Below are 25841 nucleotides of genomic sequence, written 5' to 3' on the forward strand. Positions count from 1 at the left end.
ACACACACACACACACACACACACACACACACACACACACACACACGAGGCCAAGGTATATTACATATACCCTCCTAAAGGAAAGGACAACATGAGGACTCAGCTCTCACAAGGGCTAGTGCCCCTGGAGTAGCTTCCTGTTTCACTCTGGGTAGGGATGGGAAGTGATGGCTCCTGATGGTGTTCCTTCACTTGGCCTCCAAGACACTGTGCACTGTCCAAGTCTATGCTTTATTTATTTATTTATTTATTTATTTATTTATTTATTTATTTTATTTATTACCTTTTTTAAGTCTATGTGCATTGGTGTTTCAACATCATGTATGTCTATGTCAGGTCTTGGAGTTACAGACAGTTGTGAGCTGCCATGTGGGTGCTGGGATTTGAACCTTTGTTCTCTGGAAAAGCAGTCTGTGACCTTAACCACTGAGCCATTTCTCCAGCCCCCAACCCTCTGCACTGTCATGGGGAGCAGCTGCCTGAGAACCACCAGCCCCCCAAGAGACCTCTGAGGTCCTACATCAATCAGGGTCTCTGGCTTTGCTGATGGTACCGATGGCTTCAGGAGAGAGTAAGAACCAGGCTAAGGCTATGACTTTCTTACCATTCAAGCCATGCTCAGCAATGTGTTTGTAGAGCTCCAGGAAGTGGCAGCCGGGCTGGAAGGAGCCCCCATTGGGGTAGAAGTCATAGTGGGCAACGGGCTGTTTGATGCCCACACTCAGGCCCATGTGCTCCCGGGTGAAGGTATGAATGGCGTCCACAAAATCAGCATCGTCTGGAGAAAGACGGTCGTTGGGGGAAGCTCCCTCAAACAGAGGGCCTGCAGGGTCCAGCCCTGGTAGGAAAGATGAAAGCCAGGATAGATGAGCATGGGGAGGGCATCAGAAGACTTTGCTGCAAGCTCTGTGGCCATTTCACATTTCCGAGCAGGCAGGAAGAGAAAGACAAGGGCTTGGTGCCTTTCTAGAAGCTCTGACTGTAACCTTTTGGCTCTAAAGCTGTAGAAATTCATGGCACTGAAAATTACTCAGGCCAGACGCTATTCTAAGGGGAAAGGTTTACAGAGAGGATCAGGAGGTAAGAGCCAGGTTAGGAGTGAACGCTTGATTTATTTAAGCAAATCAATTTTAAGTGCCTCCCCTGGTACTTTCTACGGCATCTGTTTGCATAAAAAAGCAGCAGCCCACGGTGCTCATTATATCCAGTTCTGACTTCTTGTTTGCCTGTGTGTTGTCAGCAGTCTCGAGCAAGCTGGCTTCCTATGCTCATGTCGTCTTACCAAACGTCCAGAACAACCTTAGGAAGGGGTCAAAAGGGCCTTGTAAGGGCCTTCGGAAGCCCAGGCTCCAAGGCACAGATGTGCTTTCAGCAGCAAGCACGGCTCCTGGCTGGCTGCTTGGGGAGAGTATGTATGCGCCTCTGAGTTGTCTGAAGAGACCATTTGGTGGCGGGCCTGGCTGCCATCCTTGCTGCAGCCAAGAGAGCAACTGACAGTGAGTGGTGAGGTCACCTGCTCTCCACCCCCTCCCACCCCCATAGCCTTGGTGCGATCTATAGCTTGCTTTCTCTTTCTTTCTTTCTTTCTTTCTTTCTTTCTTTCTTTCTTTCTTTCTTTCTTTCTTTCTTTCTTTCTTCTGACAAAAAGATGACTACAGGGTAAGAAGCTCTCCTGTGTGCGTGGCCTGGCTATAATGCTGGGATGTGGCAATGCCAGCTGGAATAGGGAGACTGAGGCCTCAGGCCCGACAATGTCTCTCTTTGTGAAATTCTTTGTTTTTTCTTTTCCCAACGTGAGTGTTTGGTGTGCATGTGTACAAGTGTGTGGGCACCCCCGTGTCTGTGTGTGTGTGCGTGAGCGTGTGTGTGGGTGTGGGTGTGCCTGAGCGTGTGTGTGCTCTCTGCTCCCTGCACTCTGAAGCCCGGAGCTTGCCGTGGGGTTATCCGCACAGGGCTACCTGTGATTCTTCCGATCTTGTGCTTTCCACCCATGGCGCTGCCTGCGAATCCTGAGACGTGCGCTCCCAGGCTGTACCCGATTAGGTGAACTTTGCTTCGAGAAAACCTCACAGATTCCTGGAAGACAGGGCAAGAGGGTCGGAGGAAGGGGTGGTGGTGGGCTTCCACGGGGCACCCATCCATGCTTGGCATAGCCCACAAATCAGATGTTTATATTGGGAGACTGGCCTGCCATCTCACTGACTGTCGGCTTAGGTGACGGGCTTGGGGGTAAGGGTGGCCTTCCTCTGGGATGTCCTGGTGACTGCTGCCTCCTGCCTGGCTTCACCTGGCCATTGGCATCTTGCAGAAACTGGGGATGCCTTAGTCTTTGCCTTTTGGGGCTGTAATTACAGGTGGGAGGCCACACTTGCATTGATGGCTTCCAAGTGTGTTTGGATTCCTTTGGGCAGATGTTTCTAAACTTTGTCTTCTCTGAGCCACACTGGGTGAAGTGCAGTTGTCGAAGGCCACAGCGGGGCACCCTAACTGGAATGGATGAATTTATTTTGTATGACACCGTGACAGGACATTGTCATTTAAAAAGTCCATAGCAGATAACTGCGCGTTTAAAGTTTAAATATCGTGAGGGGGAAAAAAAAATCTCAATTTTCTTTTCCCAATGTTTTAAAAATATTACAGCACATGCATGTGAGGCCAGAGGAAAACTTGAGGGAGTCAGTTCAGTTCTTTCTTTCTGCCATGGGAGTCTTTGGGGATTGAACACTGGTCCTCGGGTTTTGCAACAAGGCTCTTAACCTGCTGCACCAGCTCACTGGTCTCTCATAACGGGTATCTGTATGTCCCAGGCTGCTCTCTGTTGCTGTGATAAAACACTGACCCAAAGCAACTTTAGGAGGGAAGGGATTATTTTAGTCTACAGCTTACAGTCCCTCATGAAGGAAAGAGCTAAGAAAGTAGGAAGAACCCTACTTTCTGCCTTGCTCCCCATGCCCCCCGTATAGCCTGCTTTCTTGGGTAACTCAGTACAACCTGCTCAGGGATGACACTATCCACAATGGGCTATGCCTTCCCACTTCAATAATTAACAACAACAACAACAATAATAAACAATGATAATAATAAATGCCCCTCAAGCTTATCTACTGGCTAATCTGACAGAGGCATTTTCTCAGTTGAGTTTCCTCTTTCAGGATGACCCCAGCTCGTGTCAGGTTGACGGTCCACTAGTCAGCAAGCTGCCAATTCATGGGGCACCGTGGGAAGTGACGGGACACTGTGCTCGGGATTAATGCAGGGGTGTGCAAACAGAAGCGGGGCTGGGGAGTAAGGAGATCATGGCTTAAGGGGAGGCCTCCTATCAGGCCCCAGGCTTGCCAGCTGAGCACCGAGGCCTCCTGGGGTTTCGGGGAGATCTCCTGGAGACCAGCTTACCCCTCCCTTACCACCAGAGGGATGGGTAGGTGGGCTTACCTCCAGCCACAGGAGCAGAGCAGCCACCTCCTGGCCCACAATTCGGGTGTTGCGAACGGCGACGGCATAGTGTTGGTATGCCAGGGAGATCCAGTACACTAAACCCACGTTCACGGGTTGGGACTGTTGGGACTTCAGCGCGCCCATCATCTTCCAGATCCAACTTTCTAGCAAGCCATCCACCTGAGGGTGGGCCATAGGTTGTCAGCCTCACTGGGAGGGGAGGTGACCCTGTGCCAGTTCCTGGGGTCCCTAAGCACACAGTCCTCTTCTTTCTCAGTCTTAAGGACAGTGCTAGACCTTTCTTCCCAAAGAGAGGCAATGGCCTGGTGCTGAGGCCATTTGGGCTTGAAGAGTTCCTGCCCAGCTGTCCTATCCATTGCTCGGCCCATCTCTAGCTCCCCCCATGTGATGTCAACCCCATGTCCAGCCCCAGATTCTGAAAACACAGCGTGCCCGGACTTTGCCACATTCTCCCCACCTGAGATTCACTGTCTGAATTTTTCCCCAGGGTAGCACTTTCTGAGCCCTAAAACAATGGAAAAATGTGTGAAAATTAGGTCCAAGAGTTGACTTCAGAAGGTCAGCTCCTCCAGGCCTGGGGTCCCACAGCATCTGTCTTGACCTCTTCTACCTTCGGTTGGAAGAGCCTGAGACCTGGAGACCTGCTCTGTGTGGCCCCTGCTCGAGAGAAGAACACGTGCGGGGCTGAGTGATCATGCCGTGCCGTGGAGGAGAAGCAGAGGTGAGGAAGGAGAGAAAGGACAGGCAGGAAGGTGGTCATATCTGGGTCTGGGGCACTCTAGGCAGTCTTGCAGAGGCAGAAAGGGAGCAGCGTGGTATGGTCCAGAGATTTTGGGAGAGTTTAAGGTCAAGCTGCAGAAAGGAAAATAGTAACGCTCCCTCCCCATCCCTCAGTTCCATCCCACCCCGTTAGCCACCCTCTCTTCCTTCCAGGGAGCCAAGCTGTGCTTATTGAGGAGAGACTTACCGAGAGCCAGGTACCCCAGCTGAGCTACCTTGCCTGTATACTAGTTAACCCAGGTGCCTCCTCTTCTGTGGCTCTTGTTGCTGTCTGCATTAGTATTTCTAGTGTAAATGTTGGGTGGTGGTGGTGGTGGTAGAGGCTGCAGAAGTTGCATACTCTGACATAACAAGATTTTGAGGCCAAAGAGCACATTTTTCTATAGAAACCTGCAGCTTTGTGTTGCATTTCAAAACCAAACTCACTCATTCGATTTTTAATTCAGTTAACAAACATTTTGGAGCACCTAACTTGTGGTGGGTATTGGCTTGCAATGTCACACAAGAATAGGGCAGACCCCTTCCAGGGAGGAGCTCACAGCCTAGTGGGTCAGAGAAACCAAGTGAGAAAGCCCAGCAGAAGGAGGTTCCATGGGTTGCTGGGGCCTGGGAACTCAGGGAACCATGCACCACGCCTTGGAAAAGGCTGAGCTGTGGCAGGGTTGGCCTGCAGAATGCTATGATGGAGACTAGGCCTACAGGAAAAGGAGAGCTAACCCCGAGAAGAGAACGAGAAAGGAGGCGACAAATGAAGGCGACAGAGTGCATGAGCTGGTTAATTCTCTAGACGGGCAAGGTGGGGTTTTCAAGAATCTTTTGTTTTTATGTCTGGGGATATAGCTTGGTCAGGGGAGCGATGGCCTAACATCCATGGAGCTCCAGGTTCTACCCCTAGCGCTGCATAAACTAGACACAGAGACACACACCTGTTATCCCAGCCCTTGGAGGTGGAGCCAGGAGAAACAAGAGTTCAAGGTCATCCTTGGCTACATGATGGATTTGAGGCCAGCTCTTCAGAAAATGATTTTCAAGTAGATGACAGAAAATAAATTCCAACTCGTTAGATGTTGGAGAATGGCTCCGTTGGTAAGACATCTGCCATACAAACCCAGGCCCCATCTTTGATCTTTAGGACCCACATAAAGTTTTTTGATGTGGCGCTGGAGAGATAGGTCAAGGTTAAGAGTATGTACTCCTTTTGCAGAGGACCTGAGTTCTGCTCCCAGCACCCATGCCTGGCACCACACAATTACCTGTAACTCCAGCTCCAGGGAATCCAGCACCCTCTTCTGGCCTTGGTGGGCACCTGCACTCTCATGCATATACACAGAGAGGACACACACACACACACACACACACACACACACACACACACACACTTCCAGGACTCTGCTCACTCCTGGAACTGAGAAAACTGGGAGGTGCTTTACCAGAGGCATGTGTGAGTTTATCATCAGCATTATTAAAATCCAATGCACTAGGAAGAAAAACCTCGGGCGGGGATACACAAAGAACACAACATGTGAGCGCTTCCTACCGACCACCCGTGGATGACCATGACCAGTGGCTGGGAGGAGTTGAAGCCACACTCCTGCAGCGTTTCTGGGCTCTGGAGTCGGAGCTGACAGCCCTGGCGATCGCCTTTGTCTTTGAAGAGCAGGAATCTGGTCTCTGTCTCCTGGGATGGTTTCCTTGCTTTAGTAGTTCCCTGGCTTCTCCCAAATGGCTCTGAAATACAAAGTCAGGATGGTGAGCCAAGCCTGGCATGTGTCCCATCAGTGCTGGTCCTGCGACCACCAGTGGTTCTGAACTCCATCTGCTAGTTACTGGAAGGTGCTGGGAACCTGCACGAACCCCATCTTTGAGAAAACAAATGATAGTTGTTGTGGGATGGCCAGATGACATCAGGGAACCTGGGAAGACCCCATACCAGCTAAAGGACCTGACCCTCCACATGGTAAGCATTCAGCAATGCTCTAGAGGCCTGACTCCATAGTTTGAAGAATGTAGTTAAGGCCATTTGTAATGAGGCTTGTAGACAGTAAGCCTTACTACAGATCACCATTCCAGGAAGAGGCAGAGTCAGGATCTGAACCAGGATCATCTTCAGGGATGGAGAGACAGCAGAGAGAGAGAGAGAGAGAGAGAGAGAGAGAGAGAGAGAGCATGTCACTACATGTCACCCTTCCAAGCTCATCCTAATCATTCTCACTGTAGGTATAGTTTGCAGAATAAACCCTGAAGGGACTCATTGGGTGTGTGTTGGGGGGCAGGTAGGATGGGAAGAGTCTCAAAAAGGGTTACAGGTTGTCCTTGAATGTTAAGCATGGCCTGGAAAGCTTACCGGGGCTGTGTGTGTTTGGGATGAGGAGGGGGGCCTTCCAGCTAAGGGAACAGCATGAAGAATGGCTCCGAGGCATGAGAGCTCATGACACATAAAGAAGTTAACATGATAGAGCATGGATGCTAAAGACCTTGGGCTTTATCCGGAGCGGGGAGGGGCTCAGAGGAGCGGTAATGTGCTTGCCTTGCAAACATAAGGGCCTGAGTTCAATCCTCAGCACCTGCACATAAAACCGGACACTCAATGTGTGCTTGGCATCCCAGGTTGTCCTAACTTCATTTCTGTCCCCGTGATAAGATGTCCTGACAAAAAGCAGCTCAGGGAACAAAGGCTTCATTGGTTTACAGCTCCAGATTACAGTCATAAGACAACTTTTGGGAGTTAGTTCTCTTCCACTATGTGGGTCCCAAGACTTGACCTCAGGCCATCGGGCTTGGCTGCAAGTGCTTTCACCACTGAATTACCCCACAAGCCCCTAGAAAGATGTTTCACAAGAACACCCTAAAACATCCATTATGAGGTCCTAGCAGGCTGCCGAGAGTGGCCTCAGGTAGTGTTCCGAGTAACATTTGGGCATTTCCTTTTGGGGTTGTTTTCCCACCAGGGACATTTGTCATGCGGACTTAAAGGGGGGGGTATTTTTATTTGTATGAAATTGTGTGCATCTGTTTATGGGATCCTGCACATGAGGGCAGGTGTCTACAGAACCCTCTGGACATCCGGGTCCCCATGAGCTGGAGCGACAGGCAATTGTGAGCCACCAACATGGATTTTGGGGAGCAGTGTGCGCTCTTAACCACAGAGCCACCTCTCCAGTCACTCTCTGTGTATTTATCTGGCCTTTCTCTGAGATCAGATACAAATGGTTTCATATGCCTTTCCACCCGCCACGGCAGTTTCTCACAGCAGTAAAAATTCTTCAGAAACATGATTTCAAATGTTTTATTTTTATTTAGTAATTTGCCAGATATTTTTCTGTGTTCAGAACAATGCTTCTGATGGCCATCATTATGTTTAAATCTTTGACCAAATCTATGTGACCTCTACTACATATTTCTAAGATCAGTCTTGTCAGACCTCAGGGATTAGCCCATTTACATCTCTGTAAAATTCATACACATTGACATTGGTTTCAGCATATTTGTTTTCCTAGGAATCACACCTGGGACCTCACACATGTTGGCAAGCACTCTGCTGATAAGCTACATCTACAGTCTGTGTTTCCAGAATGTGTGTGTGTATGTGTTGGTATGGGTGTGGGTATTGCATGTGTGTGTCAGAAGAGGGCATTAGATTTTACAGAGCTTGAGTCACAGGTGGTTGTGAGTAGCCTGTTGTAGGTGCTGGGAACCAAACTCAGGTTCTCTGCAAGAGCAGCAAATGCTCTTAATCACTGAGCCATTTCTTTAGCCTCTCATGTGTTCTTGAGAGACAAAGATTCCAGTGATATGAAGCTAGATGGTACTGAGGTGTTTTTTTTTTTTTTTTTTAAGATTTGTTTATTTATTAGCATACAACGTTCTGCCTGCACACCAGAAAAGGGCACCAGATCTCATTATAGGTGGCTCATTATAGTGAGCCACCGTGTGGTTGCTGGGAATTCAACTCAGGACCTCTGGAAGAGCAGCTTAACCTCTGAGCCATCTCTTTGGCCTCAGCCCTGAGATTTTGAGAGAGGCCATATCTCCTGAGGTCATTAGTCAGCTTCTTTGGGAGAATCTGCTCCTCTATCCTGGAAATGGAGATGGTGGGCCTATGGTTGTCTTCTGTGTGGCAGCAAGTTCCCAAAGATACCAAACGCCTCCTTTAGTCAGGAGGATTTGGGATATTATTCCTTGCAGTGTTTTCTGCATTAGAAAGCCAGCTCCTGGTTGGAAGATCCTTAGAAATTCAGACTAGAACAAACTACATTCTTCTCTTGGGCAAAGACATCCCCAGGTGGGTGACTTAGGGCAACTGAGCTAAGCCATCCAGCCTAGGAGGAAGCCAGGTGAAGGCTCTGCATGGCCTTCCTGCCTTCTGCCCACAATCCCTGTTCAGGATGCTTCTCCTCTGCTGAGCGCATGTCAGGTGCTTACCAGGTACTAGATGAAGTTAATGAAGCAAGCGCATGAGACAGAGGCCTCGGGTGCTAATGTGCCCCTGCAGAGCTGTTTGCAAAACATCTCCACGAATTCATCATTTAATTGTGCTCCAGCGTGTGTGCACGCGCACGCAATAGTGTGTGTGTGTGTGTGTGTGTGTGTGTGTGTGCATATGCTCACCACCACTCTTGCTCTGTAAACAGTTACTGCTGAAAATACTCCTAGACATGGCAGGAGTCCCCGGAAGACCGTAACTCCTCAATGTCCCTGAAAATTCTCCAACCACATCCTCTGCCCAGGAGGAAACATTCCAATGAAATAAACGTAGCTGCCATACTGTGGCTGCTGGCATCAAGCCAGTGACTTCAACTTGGGCCGGGTTGACATTGGAATTTTTTTGTATGGGGTTGGCATTTAGCTCAGTTGGTAGAGCGACTGCCTAGCATGCCTGGGGCTGTTAGTTCATTTCCACCATTGCATAAACTCAAGGCGGTAGCACAAACCTGTAATCCCAGCAATTGGAAGCTGGAGGCAGGAGGATTAGAAGTTCAAGGTCATCCTCAGCTATACAAGGAGTATGAGGCCAGCCTGGGCTACAGGAGACCTAGTCTCAAAAACGGGGAGACAGCTGAAGAGATGCTTCAAAGGTCAAGGTTGCAAACTGCACCTAGGCGTGGTGGCACATGCCTGTAGTCCCAGCAGTCAGGAGGTGAAGGCAGGAACTGTGAGTTCCAGGGCAGCCAGGGTTACACTGAGAAACCCTGTCTCAACAAACAAACAAAAGATTACAAAGTGCTCTTGCAGGAGACCTGAACTGGGTTGCTAGCATCCACTCCAGGTGACTCACGACCACCTATAACTCCAGCTCAGGAGATCTCATGCCTCTGGCCTTCTCGGGCAACTGTACTCAGCTGTGACATACCCACACAGAGACACACCTGTACTCATAATTAAAAAAGAATAAAAACAAATCTTTGAAAAAGAACATGGATCAGGAGCCCCATTCTGGCTCCTCTTTCCTATCTGGCCCTGTTGATAACGGGGTTCGTTAGGGGCCCTGCTCTGCTCAGAGCTTGTTGAGGTGCACAGTGATGGAAAGATTGCCTCGCTTGCGTCCCAGCCCTGCTGCTAGGGCTTTGTGGCCACGACCTCCCCGTCTGCTCTGTCACGGCAGACTAACAGAAACACCCCCAGTGGGATTATTGTAAGTCAGAGGTGAAAACGCATTGTTTTCCAGGGATACGCAACCTTTTGTTTCCTCTGGGCCACACTGTATGAGCAAGAATCATCTTGGGACACACAGGGCTGTCCGGCTCATGGTTTTTGAGAGAGTATATCTGTTTATCTTTTCTGACACTGGGGCATGAGGTTCGTGCAGGAGACCTCACAGTTCAGTTTTGAAACCACAAAACCTGGACCCCCGCCCCCAGCCTCATCATGTTTTAAATAAGTTGACAGTTTTGTCTTAGGTAGCATCCATAGACAATGCTGAGCTTCGTGTGGGGCTCACCTGCTTGAAACTAAATGGAAGGAAAGATTTAAGTTTCCTTTCCTTTAGACCACATGAAGGCATGACCTTCCAGCTTTCACTTCTACGGTGTCTAGGATCACAGACTTGTGCGAATGTGTATGTGTGTGTATGTGAGTGTGTGTGTGTGTGTTTTCGAGAGTGCAAGCATGTGCCTCTACTACCCTATTTTAGGCAGTGGTGGGGAATGAATCACAAACCACTTACAATGAAAAGAGAGGCTGGATTTAATCAGGGCCTGAGTGGCTCGGTTTACTTTTGGAAAGGACACAGGCACACCCAACCGTTCCACTTGCCAAGCAGCTACCAGGAGATATGGAGAATGGCTTAGACTGTTAAGAGTTAGCCACAGCTAACTGGGAACCTTCTAGGCAGAACCCTGCTGGGAATCCATATGGTAGGTGGAAGCCAAATCTTCCTACTTAGCTGCTCTTCCTCACTCTCCATGCTCCACCTCAATACTTTGGGTTTTTTTTTTTTTCAGATTTTTAAATTTTTTTGCGTGTATGTAAATGTATTAGTTACATGTATGGTGTGTGCACCACATGGGTGCAGCGCCCGAGGATATCAGACGAGGGTATCTATCCTGAGACTGCAGTTATAGATGGTTGTGAGCCACCATGTGAGTGCTTGGAATTGAACCCAGGCCCTCTGCAGGGGCAGCTCGTTCTCTTAACCACTGAGCCATCTCTCCAGCCCTGCCATGGTTCTTTGAAACTGGCTGCAGGGGAGTATTTACACTTTGGAAACTGGTAAAACCTAAAACTCTGATTTGAGTTTAATTTCTTTTTACAGTTTCCTTAGAGTGTGGAAATGCGTATCCATGGGGTATGTACGGTGGTCAGGGAACAGCCTATGGGAAGTGGCACCTTCCCACTCTGTGGTTTTGAGGGCTGGTGCTCAGGTCATCAGGCTGGGCATGGAGCATCTTTACATGGAAGCCAGCTTGCAGGTGCAGGCTGTAGACAATTGTTTTGATGAGTTTAGGCTTGCACAAAAGATGGAGAAATCTACTGGTTCATATAGCTTCTGCTTCCAAATCTGAAAACCCCCAGTGGGAATGAAAAGATAAATCCTAAGTAATATCTCAACAAATGGTTGTTTTATGCGAGGGTGTGGGATCCGAGCCACCTACTGGAGCTCACACAGCTGGTTACCCTTGAGGAGAGAATCAGGATACGGGCTTCTGCCCAAGTGCAGCCTTCTTCCCTGTGGTTATGGGGGTAGTTGACCTTTGGTCAAAGGTTCGCCACCTGCAGACAAACTACTGAGTGGTGAAGAAGTTGGATTTGAATTTGTGCCTGCGGGGCCCTGTGCGGTGGGTGTTTTCTGTTCGCTTGTCTGCTCAATCATTTCCTCTTCATCTTTCCATCCATCTACACTTGAGTGGGCTCCCCGCTTTCCCACAGCAGAAGTCTGCCTTTCAGCTAAACAGATTCTGGAGCACGCTAAGGGTTTTTGTATTTTTTTTCCATTAAAAATTGTTTCGGTTGCATAAAAATGGAGTTAACAGTTGAAAATGGAACTTTAAAAACACCTTACAAGTTTATCTCCTTAATGGCTTGCCTTCTTGCTTTTCTGTGTTCCTCTTCTGCACACAGGAGTAAATATAGATTTTTATGTAACTGTGCAGATGACCTTGTTATTTTTTCAATACAATCAACATTGGCCCGTGTTTCTGTGGCGTTCGTGTTTACTTTTAAGGGCTGAGGAACACTTCATGCCGGGAGGGTTTGGTAGTATGGGTGCCCTCTTCCCTGCCACGGGATAAGCTATTTATTTCTGACTGTTCACTTTTATAAACTCAGCCTCACGGAGACTGTTTCTTCTCAGAGAATTGCTCCCACTAGGAATGGACGGCTGCTGTGAGATTACTTGATTAACTGGCATTGCTTTCTTGATATGACGGTACAGAATCTTACAGCTAAACCCTCCCCGGGAGGCAGCTGTACTTACCTCCAGCCCAAGGAACTCATGCAGAAACCAAGAGGTCTCATTAAAGATGATGATGGGGGCTGGAGACATGGCCTGACCATTGAGGTACTTGCCATGCAAACGTGAGAACTTGACACTGGGTCTCTAGCACACGTGGAAAAAACTAGGCATGGTAGCAGAGGCCTGCAAATCCACTGCCGGAGAGGCAGACACGGGAGCAAAGCAGAGGCCTGTTGACCAGCTAGTTTAGCTGACTCTGTAGATCCCAGGTTTAGGGAGAGACCCTGTGTTCTAGTTTGTTTTCTGTTGTGATAAACACCGTTATAAAGACAAATGGGGAGGAAAGGGTTTATCTCAACTTGTATTTCCAGGTCACAGTCCATCACTTGAGGGAAGGCAGGGTAGGCACCCAAGCAGAACCTGTGGAGGAATGCTGCTTTACTGGTTCTCTCGCTGGCTCTCTGGCTTGCTCAGCTGGCTTTCTTATACAGCCCAGTCGCACCTGCCTAGCGATGGCACCACCCACTGTGGGCTCTGGCACATCGATCACCAACCAAGACAACCTTTCATGGACATGCCGCAGGCCAGTCTGATGGAGGCAATTCTTCAGTTGAGGGTCCCTCTTCTTAGGTGAGTTTAGGTTGTGTCAAACCGACAATAAAAACTCACCAGTACACCCTAGCTCAGAAAATAAGGTATAGAATAATCCAGGAAGATGCATGACCTCAGACCTCTACAGCATGCACACAGCAGAGCATATGTACCCACCCATATATATCTGTATATGGGTAGACACATACACACAAACATGTATGTACACATACACATATACACAGTAAATAAAACTGATAATGGAGTGGGTAGGATGGAGGACACAGATCTCGATATAAAATAATGTAAAATATTTTAATACATAAATAAAGGTATGTTTGTTGGACTGTCACATCCTCTTCACTGGATGTCCGTTCTCTTATTTGAGCCTCATAACATCCCTATAAGGAAAAAGCTATCCAAACTCGGAGTGGTTAAATGTCTTGACCAAGGTCACACAGGAAGGAGATGTTCTGGATCTCAGGCTTGGGCAGTCTGGCCTCTCTTTCCGCTGTGAGCTCCTGGCACTGAAGCTGGGTTCTCAGGCTTACGTGGCATGCACTTCTACCCACTGAGATATACTGTCAGCGCAGCTCTCCCTCCAACCGGTGGCTCTGCTTCTGCACCCTAAATGACCTGCACAGACAGCCATTTCAGCCTCACAGGGCCGGGAGGGAGGTGCTGTTATGAGTCTTACAAAGGTTAAATAACTGGAAGGGAGGCTCAGCAGCAGGTTCAAAACCAAGTAACGCAGTTCCCGTGTGTGCTCCAACGGGAGCTGACAGTAGCTCCTTCAGAGTTCCGGAAGTAAAGTCACCCCTGGGACAGACCCATACACCTGCTTGGCCAGGCCCACAGGAAGCACTCTGACCATGAAGTCCACTAGTTTTGACGGCTGTTCTCCCGTGGTAGGAAATGTGACCCTTTCATGGAAGGTAGAGTGACCACATAGAGGACCAGCCCCCAGGAGAAGGCATTTCCCACATGCAAAAGCTGTGTGTGTGTGTGTGTGTGTGTGTGTGTATGAGTGTGTGATGAACAACTTTGTGGAGTCAGTTTTACTCCTTCCCCCTCTTTGCTTTCTAAAGATGAATGCTTGTACTGTGCATTAGACATTAACTTGGCCGAATACCCCCAAGGTTGTGCTTCACAGCAGAAGACAGTCAAGGATGGGGAGTATGTGCTGAAGCATGAGGGATGTCCCTGGGGAGGAACTGGGTCTGCTTCGTCCCTGACCCTCGCTAGGGCATTCCTGTAGAAAGGCCTGGGCTGTGGTACGCTTCTAGACACAGAGGGCTCAACTCCATCACATTCTTTTTTTTTTTTTTTAAACAGGGTCACATGTAGCCCAGACTGTCCTTAAACTCCCTGTGTGGCTGAGGATGACCTGACACTCCATCCTCATGCCTCCACCTTCCCAGAGCCAGGATCACAGGAGTGCACCGCTACACTGAATACACGCAGCACCGGGGATTGAACCCAGGGTTAGGCAAGCAGTCCACCAACAGACCTATGCCTACAGCCCTCCATTCAGTCTTCCGGGCGCTGGGATTACAGGCACGAACCGCTGTGCCCTGCTGGGGCTTGGCATCCAATGCAATGCTCCGCATTTCTTTCAGAGCGTCTGTCAGATCTCTTCTCTGTGGTGATCTACAGTTCCTTCCAAAGACTCATCATTCTTACCCGCGAAGGTCGTCACCATTCTGCTTAGCACCTTTCTGTCTGTGAGTTTCAGGATTCTGTGTTCTGCAAGCAGCTTTGTGCTGTGGATATTGGCCGTGTTCTTCTGTGCCAGGAAAAGCAAGCTCCTCTTTGGCGGGAGGGATTCCTGCTTTCTAGTTCCCATTTGGCTGTTTCTTTGGGGCGATGGAGTCTGCAGCCAGTTTGAAGTCTACTGAGCTGAGAGTCCCTTCTCCTATCACCTATCTCCTATCACCCTCTATCCAAAGGAGGAAGTTAAGCCGCCAGGCTAGACTTTCAGTCTCCTTTCCAACAGGGAAGTAGTCACACCCAGCCAGCTTGCTGCCCTTACGCTCCCACTGAACGTACACTGCCCTTTCAGGCTTTGTAGCCTTTACCCAGTTTACCTCTATGAGCTTAGCACGCCGACTCCTTGGCACCATGCCCAGGGAAGCTGACTCAGGAGTTCTTGGGAGGCCTTGAAACCTGCATTATCATAGAACGGCAGGTCCTTTGTGGCTAAGAACATGAGCCTGGGCCAGTGAGATGGCTCATTGGGTATAGGCACTTGCTGCCAAGCCTGATGGCCCGAGTTTAATCTTGAAACTCACAGGGTGGAAGCTGAGAACTTCTGACTCTTGAAGGTTGTCCTCTAGCAGGGCAGTGGTACACGCCTTTAATCCCGACATTTGGGAAACAGAGGCAGGAGGATTTTTGTGAGTTCGAGGACAGCCTGGCCTACAGAGCAAGTTCCAGGACAGCCAGGGCTACCCAGAGAAACCCTATGTCAGAAGGAGAAAAGAAGGAAGGAAGGAAGGAGAGCTGACCTCTGACCTCCACATGCATATGCGAGCCCAGTGTGCCTGGGGCCAGTTTACAGACAGCTTCTGCACTCTAAGTAAAGGAGAAAGACATGGAAAACACTTCCTGCAGTGCCTGGTGTAGCAGGCACTTAGTCTATAGGAGACAGAGACATTTCATAGGAAAAGGAACACAGATGGTCTCTAACATGTGGGAAGAGCCAACCCTCAGTCCTCAGACGAAAACCACCAATGGAAGGTATGCCGCTGCAATCTCCCTGTCAGAGGGGTAAGCATTCAGACTTGGCCACACACCTGCCTGACAGGCTGGTAGAGTGAGCAACTGTGCAACTCCCAAGGAGAGGAAGGCAAGTCACGAGAGCTACGAATGCCTTTGCTTTCCACCTCGTTTTCCAGAGCTGTGGGTTGAGCCCAAGGTCTTGATCATACTACACAAGTGCTCTGCCATTGAGCTATATCTCCAACCTGTAAATACATTGACTTAGAAAATGAAATTATTTATTTGAGAGTTGGCGTGTGCTCTGTCACTCCTGTGCAGGACAATTTGCAGAATCGGTTCTCTCTTTTCACATGTGTGTCCTGGGGACTGAACTCAGGTCCTCAGATTTGGCAGCAAGCACCTTTACCTGCTGAGCCATCTTAGAGATCCCTGAACCTATTTGCTCTTCGCCCATTATTCACTTTCTGGGAACCCATCCTGAAGATCTGCTTGTACATTTATGAAATGAAATGAATACAAATCATTTTCTGTCTGTAATGATAAAAAATACTGAAAATATTCCTGGTGCCCGTGATCACTAATCAGAAACAAATCCCTTGGTACCAGTCTGGAAAGATTTCAAGGATGTATTGCTAAGTGATAACCATTACTATCAACTATCAGCTAGCCTATAATGCCTTTTACAGGGGATGGGGGCGGTTGACAGTAAGTACATTCAGATTTGCTTTTATCTGTGGAAAGAGAGACTGAAAATATGGAAATCTGGAGTGGATGAAGAGATGGTGGGGTGGAGAGAGGGAAGAGGAAACTGAAAATCTATTCTGTTTTGTATTCTTTAAACTCACAAGCCATATTTACTTCTTATTTTGTTTGGCTGGGTTTTCTTCCATGTTTGAAACACAGTCTCGTTGTATCTCAGGCTGGCATCAAGCTGGTCATTCTCCTGCCTCAGCTCCCAAGTAGCTTGCAGGCATAAGCTACCATGCCTGCTGGAATATTCATCTTTCTAAAATGTACTTATCAGGAACGTAAGTAAAAGCTGCTGGTCTGTTGTTTCCTGCATTAACTGTCCATCATGGCTGTTCAAATTTTGCTTAGCTGCTCATGAAGCTCCTTCCTTTCATGCAGAGGACTCTGGGAGCTGACCCCTCCCTGCCTGACTGTGAGGCCCAAGAGTCTTCTTAGATTCCCATCCAAATAGATGCCTGGATATTGTATCTGATACCAGACACCGTGATACAACACATACCGTGGCTACTGAATAGTTATTTAAGAGGCCATCCTCTCTGAGACCGGACTAAGAGAGCAGTGTGACCCAACACTGTAAAGATGGCCCCACACGGGTAACTTCCTCCTGGTCAGAGCTGCTCCTGGAAGACGGCAAAGCGCTTAGGGCCAAGGAGCAGAGCATGCCAGGGACAAGCAGGGTGGCGAGGTCTGGGCTGGGGTCCTGAGGCGCCTGCACTGTCAGTATAGCTTTGGAAAGGGATATGGGAAAACAGACCTTCTGAAAACACCCTCACCCTGCCCTGGACCTTTCCTTCTTTGTTCTGAAGCCTTTGAGAGACTGCTGGCAGTCAGCCCACAGGGGATGGTGCTCATGGAGTCCTGGCAACAAACGTATCTTAGACATGACAATGTGATGGATGTTTCAAAGAAGCAACAGCATCTCTGGGAACTTACAGTTCAAACTGGCAGCAGAGATAAGCTGAGATCTTTGAGAGAAAGAGAATTCTGGTAGGAAACGAGAGTCTTTAATCCAGGCAGCTGCTAACTGTGTACCTCAGATAGGATCAGCAACGCTGAGGGGTTCTGTGGGAGGGATAATGGACCACGGGGTCAGTGAAGTTGGAGGGAGTGTGGGGGCTGAGGTCTTCACAGAAGGAGGTGACCTACTGAGAGGTCAACCTAGCAGGAAGGTGAAAGAATATCAGAACAGAAGCGGGTAAGCAGGGCTGTGAGGCTGGAGCCAGAAGTCCAGGGCCTGCCGAGTGCTGGCCTCTAGGGCCTGTCATGGGGCTGCAATGAAGCCAGTACAAGGCTTGGGAGAGCCTAAGGCCTTGGCCCACACTGACACACAAATCCTCCATGTCTGCATTTGAAAACACACCAGGGAACATATTATAAGATCTTGGCATCTTCCCTGATGGTAGCAGGTCCTCAGAGGGCCTAACCTGAAGCTTGGTTTTCAGCCCAGCCTCGTGCTGCCTGGAGCATTCCTGGTTCTTTGCCTCTGTAGGGAGACGGCTCAGGCCTGGCTATTTAGAGAAGGCAAGTTGGGTAGGATGTGTGTGAGCTTAGGTAAATCACTGGGAAAGAAGAGTGTCAAGAACACTTCATCTGGACCACAGAAGTTTTAGGGGTGGGGTACTACAGAACCCAGTGAAACCAGCAGAGCCAGTGTCAAAGGAAGTAGCAGTGCGGAGTAACAGAGCTGGATGGAGGAGCCAGGATCATGCTAGGGGCCTGGTGCAGAAAGTATGACAATTTCTGATCACTATCCCACATCCCTCTTGAAGGAAGGGAAAGACAGCAGACATCATCATCATAATGACCCCAGTGACTGTCTCCTGTGCCCGAGCTTCCTAAACAGCATGCCGCTCAGAACCCCCTTCAGGCACCCAGGCACCCCCACTGAGTCATCTCCCACTCCTTCTTTCTCTTCCTTCCCCTCCCAAACCAGTCAATGGCAATCACCATGGGAGAGACAGCATCCTCCGTTCCCATAGCCCCATCCCCCAACACCAGGTTGTCCCACTGCCTGAGCTTCCTACCCACAGGCCTTTGCCTAGCTGCCTCTCACCTTGTTGTACCCCAGCCCTCAACCTTGAGGGGCCAAGGGCAGCTCATTTGTCGTCTGATGGTGGTAAAGTTCCTGTGCCCCTCAGATGCCTTGTACAGACCTTCAAGGTAGACTTGGTCCTTTGTAGGGTGTTGGCCTCATCTCTGAACTGTACATGTGTTATTAATTCATGTGGGTCCTGGCACCCAGCTTACAGCCTGAACATTGGCAAGCTAAGGAGGTGAAACTAAATTGACATAATAATTCTATTTTTTTTTCCTTTTCTTTCTAGGGAAATATTTGTCACAATGAGTCCATACCAGGAGGACAGGAAGACCAGAGGCAGGGACCTACCTGTTTCTTCTCCTAACTTTCTTTCCCGGGGTTAGGAGCTATAGGCCCATTACCACCACTGCCTCTTCCTCTATACCTTCCAAGCATAGCCTGGGGAGAAGGCATTGTAGGTAAGAAGAAAGTTCTGGGCATTCTCTGGAATCATGGGTAGTCCTTGCTTGGTTTACTTGTTAAAGCCCTCTAGACCTCACCCCATTTTCCTTTCCTCCCTCTCTGCCTTTGTCCTCTGATCTTCCTTTATTTTAAGCTAATTAATTAACTGATTATCATTAATTAATTTTTGAGACAGGGTCTCTCTGTGGAGTCCTGGTTGGCCTGTAGCTCACTATGTAAAGCAGGCTGTCCTCAAACTCAGCCAGTCCCTCCTGCTTCTGCTTCTGCTGGGACTAAAGGTGTGCCACCACACCTGGCTTTATCTTAAGCTTCTCAATCACATTTTAAAAATTGTCTTTATGGAAAAAAATTGTCTTTATGAAGTCTTTTCTGATTCCAATATTTCTGGAGATATTAATAGGGGTTATGTGGAGTAAGAAGCTTTGTTAGCCAACTTTAATGGGGCTTCCTGCTGGCTGGAGACAAACTTTAAGACGCTGCTTTAGGGGTAATCTTTCCTGGGGACCAACGCCAGGCAGGGACTCTCAGACACAATGTTTTCGGTGTAAACTGCACCAGTCTCTGCATTCCTTTGTTTGTCTGGGTTTTTCTGGACTCTTGAGAGAAAGTTCTGCCGGTGAGCAATTTCCTCTGTGTCCTCGTCCCACAGAGCCTCTTGAAAACTTTGCTGTCCGTGTGTTTGATCCAGGATGGCAGGAGCCACATAGCCTGTTGCCCTCACCCCGCCCCCTCCCAGTATTGCTGCATCCTAGATGTGATGGCTCTTGACTTGACATGTATTTCCTTCCAGTACTTCTGGGCAAATATACGTCAGCTACTGAGGGTCTTTGATTAAAATCTATGGAATGAGTGGGAACCGAGCACTCGAAAGCAGTGATTTCGGTGGCTGGGAACTAATTGGGTAAGTGGTCAGATACAGTGGTTTACAATTCCTAGGTTTAGTGCCCAGGCCTAAGAAGGAGCCTTTGGAAGAAGTTTCAGGCCTGCTGTGGGAATGAGAAGGGGATGCCCGAGTTCCCAAACTGCCCACTTCTTTCACCCAAGTATCATCCCTTTTGGACACTAGCATTTTCTCCTGGAGAGTCTGCACGCAGAAAGACTTCATGGCTGACATTGGTTCAAAACCGCAAATCTACACCAGCTGCTTCCTTTAAATAGGTAAAATAAGATAACCAAAGGGGCCGGAGTAAGGTGACTGGGGCGCTTGCTTGCCACCAAGGCTGAACCTGAGTGTGATCCCTGGGAGGAGGAAGCCGACTCTTGGCAGTTGTGTTCTGATCTCCACATAGGCTCTGTGTGGTACAAGCGTGCTTTGAAACAAACCCAACCCACAGCTTGCTCCAAACTGAGAGGCGGGAAGGTGAAACAAGTTCGTCAACCCCATTACGGGACACTGGACCTAGAATCCACACTCCTGCATCTGCTTGTTTGTTTCAGAATCAGCCAGTTTCCAAAGAGAAGAGTCAAAAAAGACAAAGGGACAAGGCGGGGGGGGGGGGGGCGTTGACGACACCATAACCAGTCCATCCAGAAGCAGTGTTGGAGAGAGGTAAAGAGAAAACACATTCTCATTTGCTCTGTGTCACTGAGGTTTCTCGAGCGAGGCCTTCAGATGTAAAGAAATGCATGCTGGGAGCAAGGGCTGCCGTGCCAAGAATAACTCCGGAGGAGACAGTACGATCCCCCAGTCTCCAGTAAAATGAACTGTGTAATCAACACTGCTGTGCTCTGTGAATATTCTATCCACTGATAAAGAGCTCGGCAAATAGAGGCAGTGCCTACGCACGGCTCCCGAAGCAGGAGAAAGTAGAGGAGAGAGAGAGAGAGAGAGAGAGAGAGAGAGAGAGAGGCCAATGGCTTGGCACGCCTGTCTCTGTAGCTGGGGTGACAAACGAGCCTCCATTGAGACACAATGCGCTCACGGGCACACTCAGCACTTGGTGAAAGTGGCAGGTGAGCTCAAGGGGCAACAGGCCAGGCCGCTCAGTCGTTCCTGTGCCCGGCAGTGCGGTTTCTTTAATTATAGGGCGATTTGTACAAACTGTGCCATTTCCTGTCTGGCCTGCCCTGGTCATTGGCCTCTCACAAAAATGCTCTGACCTAGCCAGAATCACCTGCAGGACTGGAGTTAACGCCCGCTTGGTTCCAGAGTCAGCTTCCATTTTTAAAGGGGTAGAGCGTATTTAGAGAAGTTTATGGAAGACATGACCATCGTAAATGTACGGGTGTGTGTGTGCTTGTACCTGTTTACATCGAGATGGCCCCCTTCAGGATCACGGCAGAGGTTGTTTCCATGCACAGAAGGCCCCTCAGTTGTCTCTAGCAATGGCTGCCACTGCCTTCTGTCACTGGGCGTGAATTTCTCCTCGTCTTCAACTGTGTGTCAATAAATTTGCACAGTAGGTCCTCTTTTGTGTCTGGCTACTTTGCCTAACACTTTGTGAGGTTCGTTTAAGGAGCTGTGTGTACAGAGCCTGAATCTTGCCACACTGGTGAGTCCCATGCTGCCTTCCAGCAGCGACTCCTTCACAGCGTCTTGGGTGGGGCAGTGGGCTGAGCAGGCAGAATGACGACACCTCCAGCTGACTTCAGACAGGGGCTGATAAGAGAGAGGGCTTTTTGGATCATGTCCCGGGCTCTACAATTCTTCCTCTCTGACTGCTGAGTTCCCTGGGCCCAGACCCGGGGGCAGAAGACAAGTTCCTCTTCTAATTGTCTGTGCACAGAGCCAGCTTCTTCACTGCCGCTTTCTCAGCTGCGTGGACAGCTTTCTCCGGGATCAACCTCTTCTAGGCCCAGCAGTGAGGTTCCTTTAATCGTACACTTCCTGTCTGCCAAGGCCAGGTCATTAACCTCTCACCAAATATTCCAACAGAACTAGAATCATGTCTAAGGCTGGAGATCACACCCCAGACAGTTTCAACCAGACAGGGGAGTTTGTTTCTTCCTTACTATCCTGGGGAAGTTTGGTTTCGTGGCATTAACTGAAGATTTAAAAACTATCATCATCATCATCATCATTATTATTATTTTGGAGGCAGGGTTTAAGTATACTAGGCTGGCTTTGAACTTGTATAGCTGAGGGTGATATCACCTGATTCTCCTGCCTCTACCTCTTGACAGTGCTGGCTGACAGGTTGCAACAGCACACCCCATTTATACAGTTCTGGAGCTAGACCCTGGGGCGTTGTGAATGCTAGGCGAGCACTCTAACTGCTGAACCGCACCACCAGCCACACCTGGAAGTATTTGTAGTTGTTAAACACTGGGGGCAAGTGGAGTGCTTCTGGTGAGCCAAGGTCTGGGGTCCTGCTAAGAGCAGGCCTTGCCTTCCAGTAAGGAGTTACACAAGCATGCACCTCAGTCACATTGCTGCTGAGAAACCCTGGGCATGAGTCAACATCAGGCAGCTGGTGTCTGTTTCTTTCCCTGATGCCAAAAGAGAAGAAGTGGGCACAGCGAGGGAGCTCTCGTCCTGGAGTTAGAGGACCTGGGTTCAGGACACACTTGCTATCATCTGATCTCATTCAAGTCACTCAACCTCTGCAAGCCCATTTTCCCCTCGGTTGCCGGGAGCTGAGATGCTTGCCTCTCAGACTGCAGGTTCCCCGCCTGGCTCTCTTGGGGATCCTTCTGCACCCTTTTCACGCGACGGTGTCAGAAAACAGTGACCGGGGTGTTTCCGTGTGAAATGGCAGTGGAAGGACACTTTCAGTGGGATTTTTGTTTCCCTGCATGCTCCTTCCAGGGCTATATATAGCCTCCCTCTTCCGTCTGTGTGGGAAAGGAGCTCACACACAAAGAGTGTTTCCTGAACGGCAGGACTTCAAACGCCTACAATTCCCATCGGCTGCAGTTCTCAACGCTAGAACTTTTGGCCTGAAAATTAAATTCTTGTGTGATCTGTAAAAGGATTTGCTAAAACTTTGTGTGTGTGTGTGTGTGTGTGTGTGTGTGTGTGTGTGTGCCCAGTCATTTAAGAGGCTTAGGGCTTTTGGCCCTCCAGGGTAAGGGTATGGGAGGCCGTGATAAGACTAGACTAACAGAATATGGCTGCGCTTAGCATGCAGTGCTACGCAGGGTAGAGAGGGGACAGAGCTCTGTAAGCACCAAGAGCTCTGCTGTGCTCAGCAGGCAGAAAAGGAAGGGAAGAGAACTGGAGAGATGGCTCAGTGGATCACAGCACTGGAAGCTTTTGCTGAGGACCCAGGTTTGGTTCCCAGCACCCACCGTGGGGGCTCACTACACATCCGTAACGGCAGTTTAAGGTGTCAGATGCCCTCTTCTGGCTTCTGTGGGCACTGCACTCACGTGGTGCGCATCTACACATGCAGGCAAACACTCAGATACATAAAATAAAATAAAATAAAATAAAAAATTGGGGACAAGGCAGAAGTAAGGCCTATAAACACGGCTGGGGAGATGGCTCAGCGAGTAAGGCTTGGCTCACCACACAAGCATTAGGGCCTGGATTTGAGGTCCCAGCACTGACCATCTTGCAGTGCACCCGAAACCCTAGCACTAGGACAGAAGAGATGGACAGATACCCAAAGCTTGCTGGACACCCGGTCGAGCAGCATCAATGGGCTGCAGGTCCAACGAGAGACCTCGTTTCAAAAAAAAAATCAAGCGGAGGGTAAGATGAGGAAGACACCTGGTGTTGACCCCTGACCTCCACACACATGTGAACGTATATCTATGGGCATACCTGCACATGCACTTGTGAACACGCAACACGGTTATGGACAGTGTTGGGCTCCGATGGCTGGCTGTCATGCTGCATTCATAACGGATGGTGTAAACACTGCTGTTTGGAATGTGGGCCCAAATTAACTCTAGATGGATGGCAGTTCCCGACTCCCAGAACAACATTTTAACGGGAGCCTCAAGATGACCACGTTGCTCTTAAGTTTATTAACAGGTTGTTTTTTTTTGGGGGGAGGAGGGGATTGGCATTAGTCAATTCTGCCCCCAATTCTATAATTCAAAGCTGTTTCATAGATGGAGGGATAGTGACCGTGTATTTATTTTCTCACGTACGTAACAGCACGATATCTCAATTAAAATGTATATTTGAGACTCTTTTTCTGGGTTTCTTGTATGTTATGTGGCTTTTTTACATTGCTTTGCTTTAAGATTTGTGTGTGTGTGTGTGTGTGTGTGTGTGTGTGTGTGTGTGTGTAACTCCTGTCAGGCAATTTGCTTGTGTTGTGACTTGGTTTATTTATTCATTTTTATTGATTGATTGATATTTCCCATGCTTGGGAATCATTAAGGTTCTTGGGTTTCTGCAGCTTTTTTAAAGAATCATATTTAGACATTTTTTTTTAGTTACATTTTTTTCCAATCATATTTCTGTCCCTGCATTTTCTTTTCTAGTTAATACATAGGAGACCTCTTAAAACTGCCCTTGGTTGACTGTGTTGCTATTGGTTCATACCCAGGCTTTCTCCTTTGTATTTCACTGGATATTTTCTGCTGTGAGGACACCAAGTCCACTAATCTATTTTCTACTGATCTGTTGTTAATCCTCTCAGTATATTGTTCTCCAGGAGCACTACTTTGGTTTTTGAAATTGCTCTCACATTCCTGCTTAGCATCCGTACTCCTCCTCACAGGTTCTTGTTCTTGAACATATAGAAAATAGTTCCTGGAGCTCTTGGCCTGTGGCAGTAGCTCAGTTGCTAGAGAACATGCCTAACACCAATGAGGTCCTAAATTCCATCCGCAGTACCACATAAAAGCAGACAAGGTGGCACATGCTTATGACCCTATCGCCTGGGAGGTCAAGGCAGGGGAATCAGAAGTTCAAGGTCATCCTTGGTTACCTAGCAAGTTTGAGGCTAGCCTGTGCAATGTGAGATCCTATCTCATAACAACACACACAACCCTTCTCTGTGCTGTTGATCACTAATTCTGTCATTAGTATCATTTCTAGCTTTGTTCAGGATGACTGGGTTTAACTTTTAATTGTGGGGTTTTGCCTTCTTTTTATGTAATTACTGGTGAGATGCCACACTCTGAATTTTATCCTCATGGTACGGGACAGTGTTGAATGTTCTAAATATTATTTAGCTGTGTTCTGGGTATAGTTACTTTACTTGGCCATGATCAGAACCTTTCGAGGCTTTCAAACTTTGTTAAGTGGGATCAGAATGGTTTTAGCTTGGGGCTAATTGTCTCTAGTCCTGAGGTGACGACCATGGGACAAGTCAGGTCTATCTATCCGCTTTGCAACACTTCCTCAGTGATCTCTACTGGACTGAAGTCCCCATGGCCACCCTGCATCTCTCTGGAACTCCCTCCTCTGTCAGCTCTGGCTGCCTTCCGTCTGAACTCTAAACTCTGCCTCTCTTTCCAAAGGGAGAGGCTGGTGAGCTGGGAACGCCTTCCAGGCAGCGAATTGAAAAATCACAAAGCGTTTTGCCATTATTTCTTATCTCTCAAGGTCGCTGTCCAATGCTGCTTGTTGCCCAGGGCTTGAAAACACTTCCCCAGAAATAATAAAAGCTGGAAGACAGACAGCGCAGGAGCATCTTTAAAGTTCAGACAAAGATGTGCCGCAAACCCCATTGCCTTGGAGTCAGGTGTCGATGGCGGGTGCTGAGACACACTCACTCTTAAAGCCTAGCGATGTCAGTAAGGCACGGACAGCACCGACAAGGGGCAGTCAAAGAGGATAGAAGCCCCACAATGGCACTTGTGAAAGCAGCAGAAGTGAGAGGCGTAAAATACTGGAACATCCACAGCAATGCCAGCTCGCTCTACAAAAAGGGCCCAGAGCTCCTGATATACTACATTTTCTCCTGAGGTCACTGCCTCCTGCTGTCTCTCTACAGCTCAGTGATGGACACTTGCAGCCATGACTATGGGTATCCTTTACTCTATGTCTCCCTTACCCTACTCTGAATCAGTTTTCGAGGCCCACTGTTTTCTCCAGAATGTGCCCCCCCATTTGACCCTGCCTCCCCATTCTAATTCGCACTAGGAAAGGAATATTGCCTCTCTGGTCCTGAATTTTCCCTTTATAGACTATATTGATATAGGATGTATAGATCACACTTACTTCACACTGGTACAGTTTGATTCTGATGAAGCTCTACCCAGAGAGGTCATGTTGAAAGGATGAGTATGTCCTGACATGGCAGCTAG

General features: G+C 48.7%; 1 protein-coding gene across 2 annotated transcripts in view; it reads right to left on the bottom strand.

The window, feature by feature from the left end:
- Positions 1 to 25841, bottom strand: part of Lipc (lipase C, hepatic type) — a 124663-nt gene that overhangs the window by 15963 nt on the left and 82859 nt on the right. The window contains exons 2-6 of one of the 2 annotated variants that reach the window (XM_055598102.1): positions 5774 to 5964; positions 3914 to 3961; positions 3433 to 3615; positions 1959 to 2076; positions 605 to 838 (exon numbers count right to left, since the gene is read on the bottom strand). In XM_055598102.1, coding sequence (XP_055454077.1) covers positions 605 to 838; positions 1959 to 2076; positions 3433 to 3615; positions 3914 to 3961; positions 5774 to 5964 — 774 coding nt within the window. The remainder of the gene's footprint in view (positions 1 to 604; positions 839 to 1958; positions 2077 to 3432; positions 3616 to 3913; positions 3962 to 5773; positions 5965 to 25841) is intronic. The other variant, XM_055598111.1, reaches the window with a different exon arrangement.

This window comes from Psammomys obesus, unplaced genomic scaffold (genome assembly GCF_907164565.1).
Source record: "Psammomys obesus unplaced genomic scaffold, mPsaObe1.curated_primary_1811, whole genome shotgun sequence".
Lineage (NCBI taxonomy): Eukaryota > Metazoa > Chordata > Mammalia > Rodentia > Muridae > Psammomys > Psammomys obesus.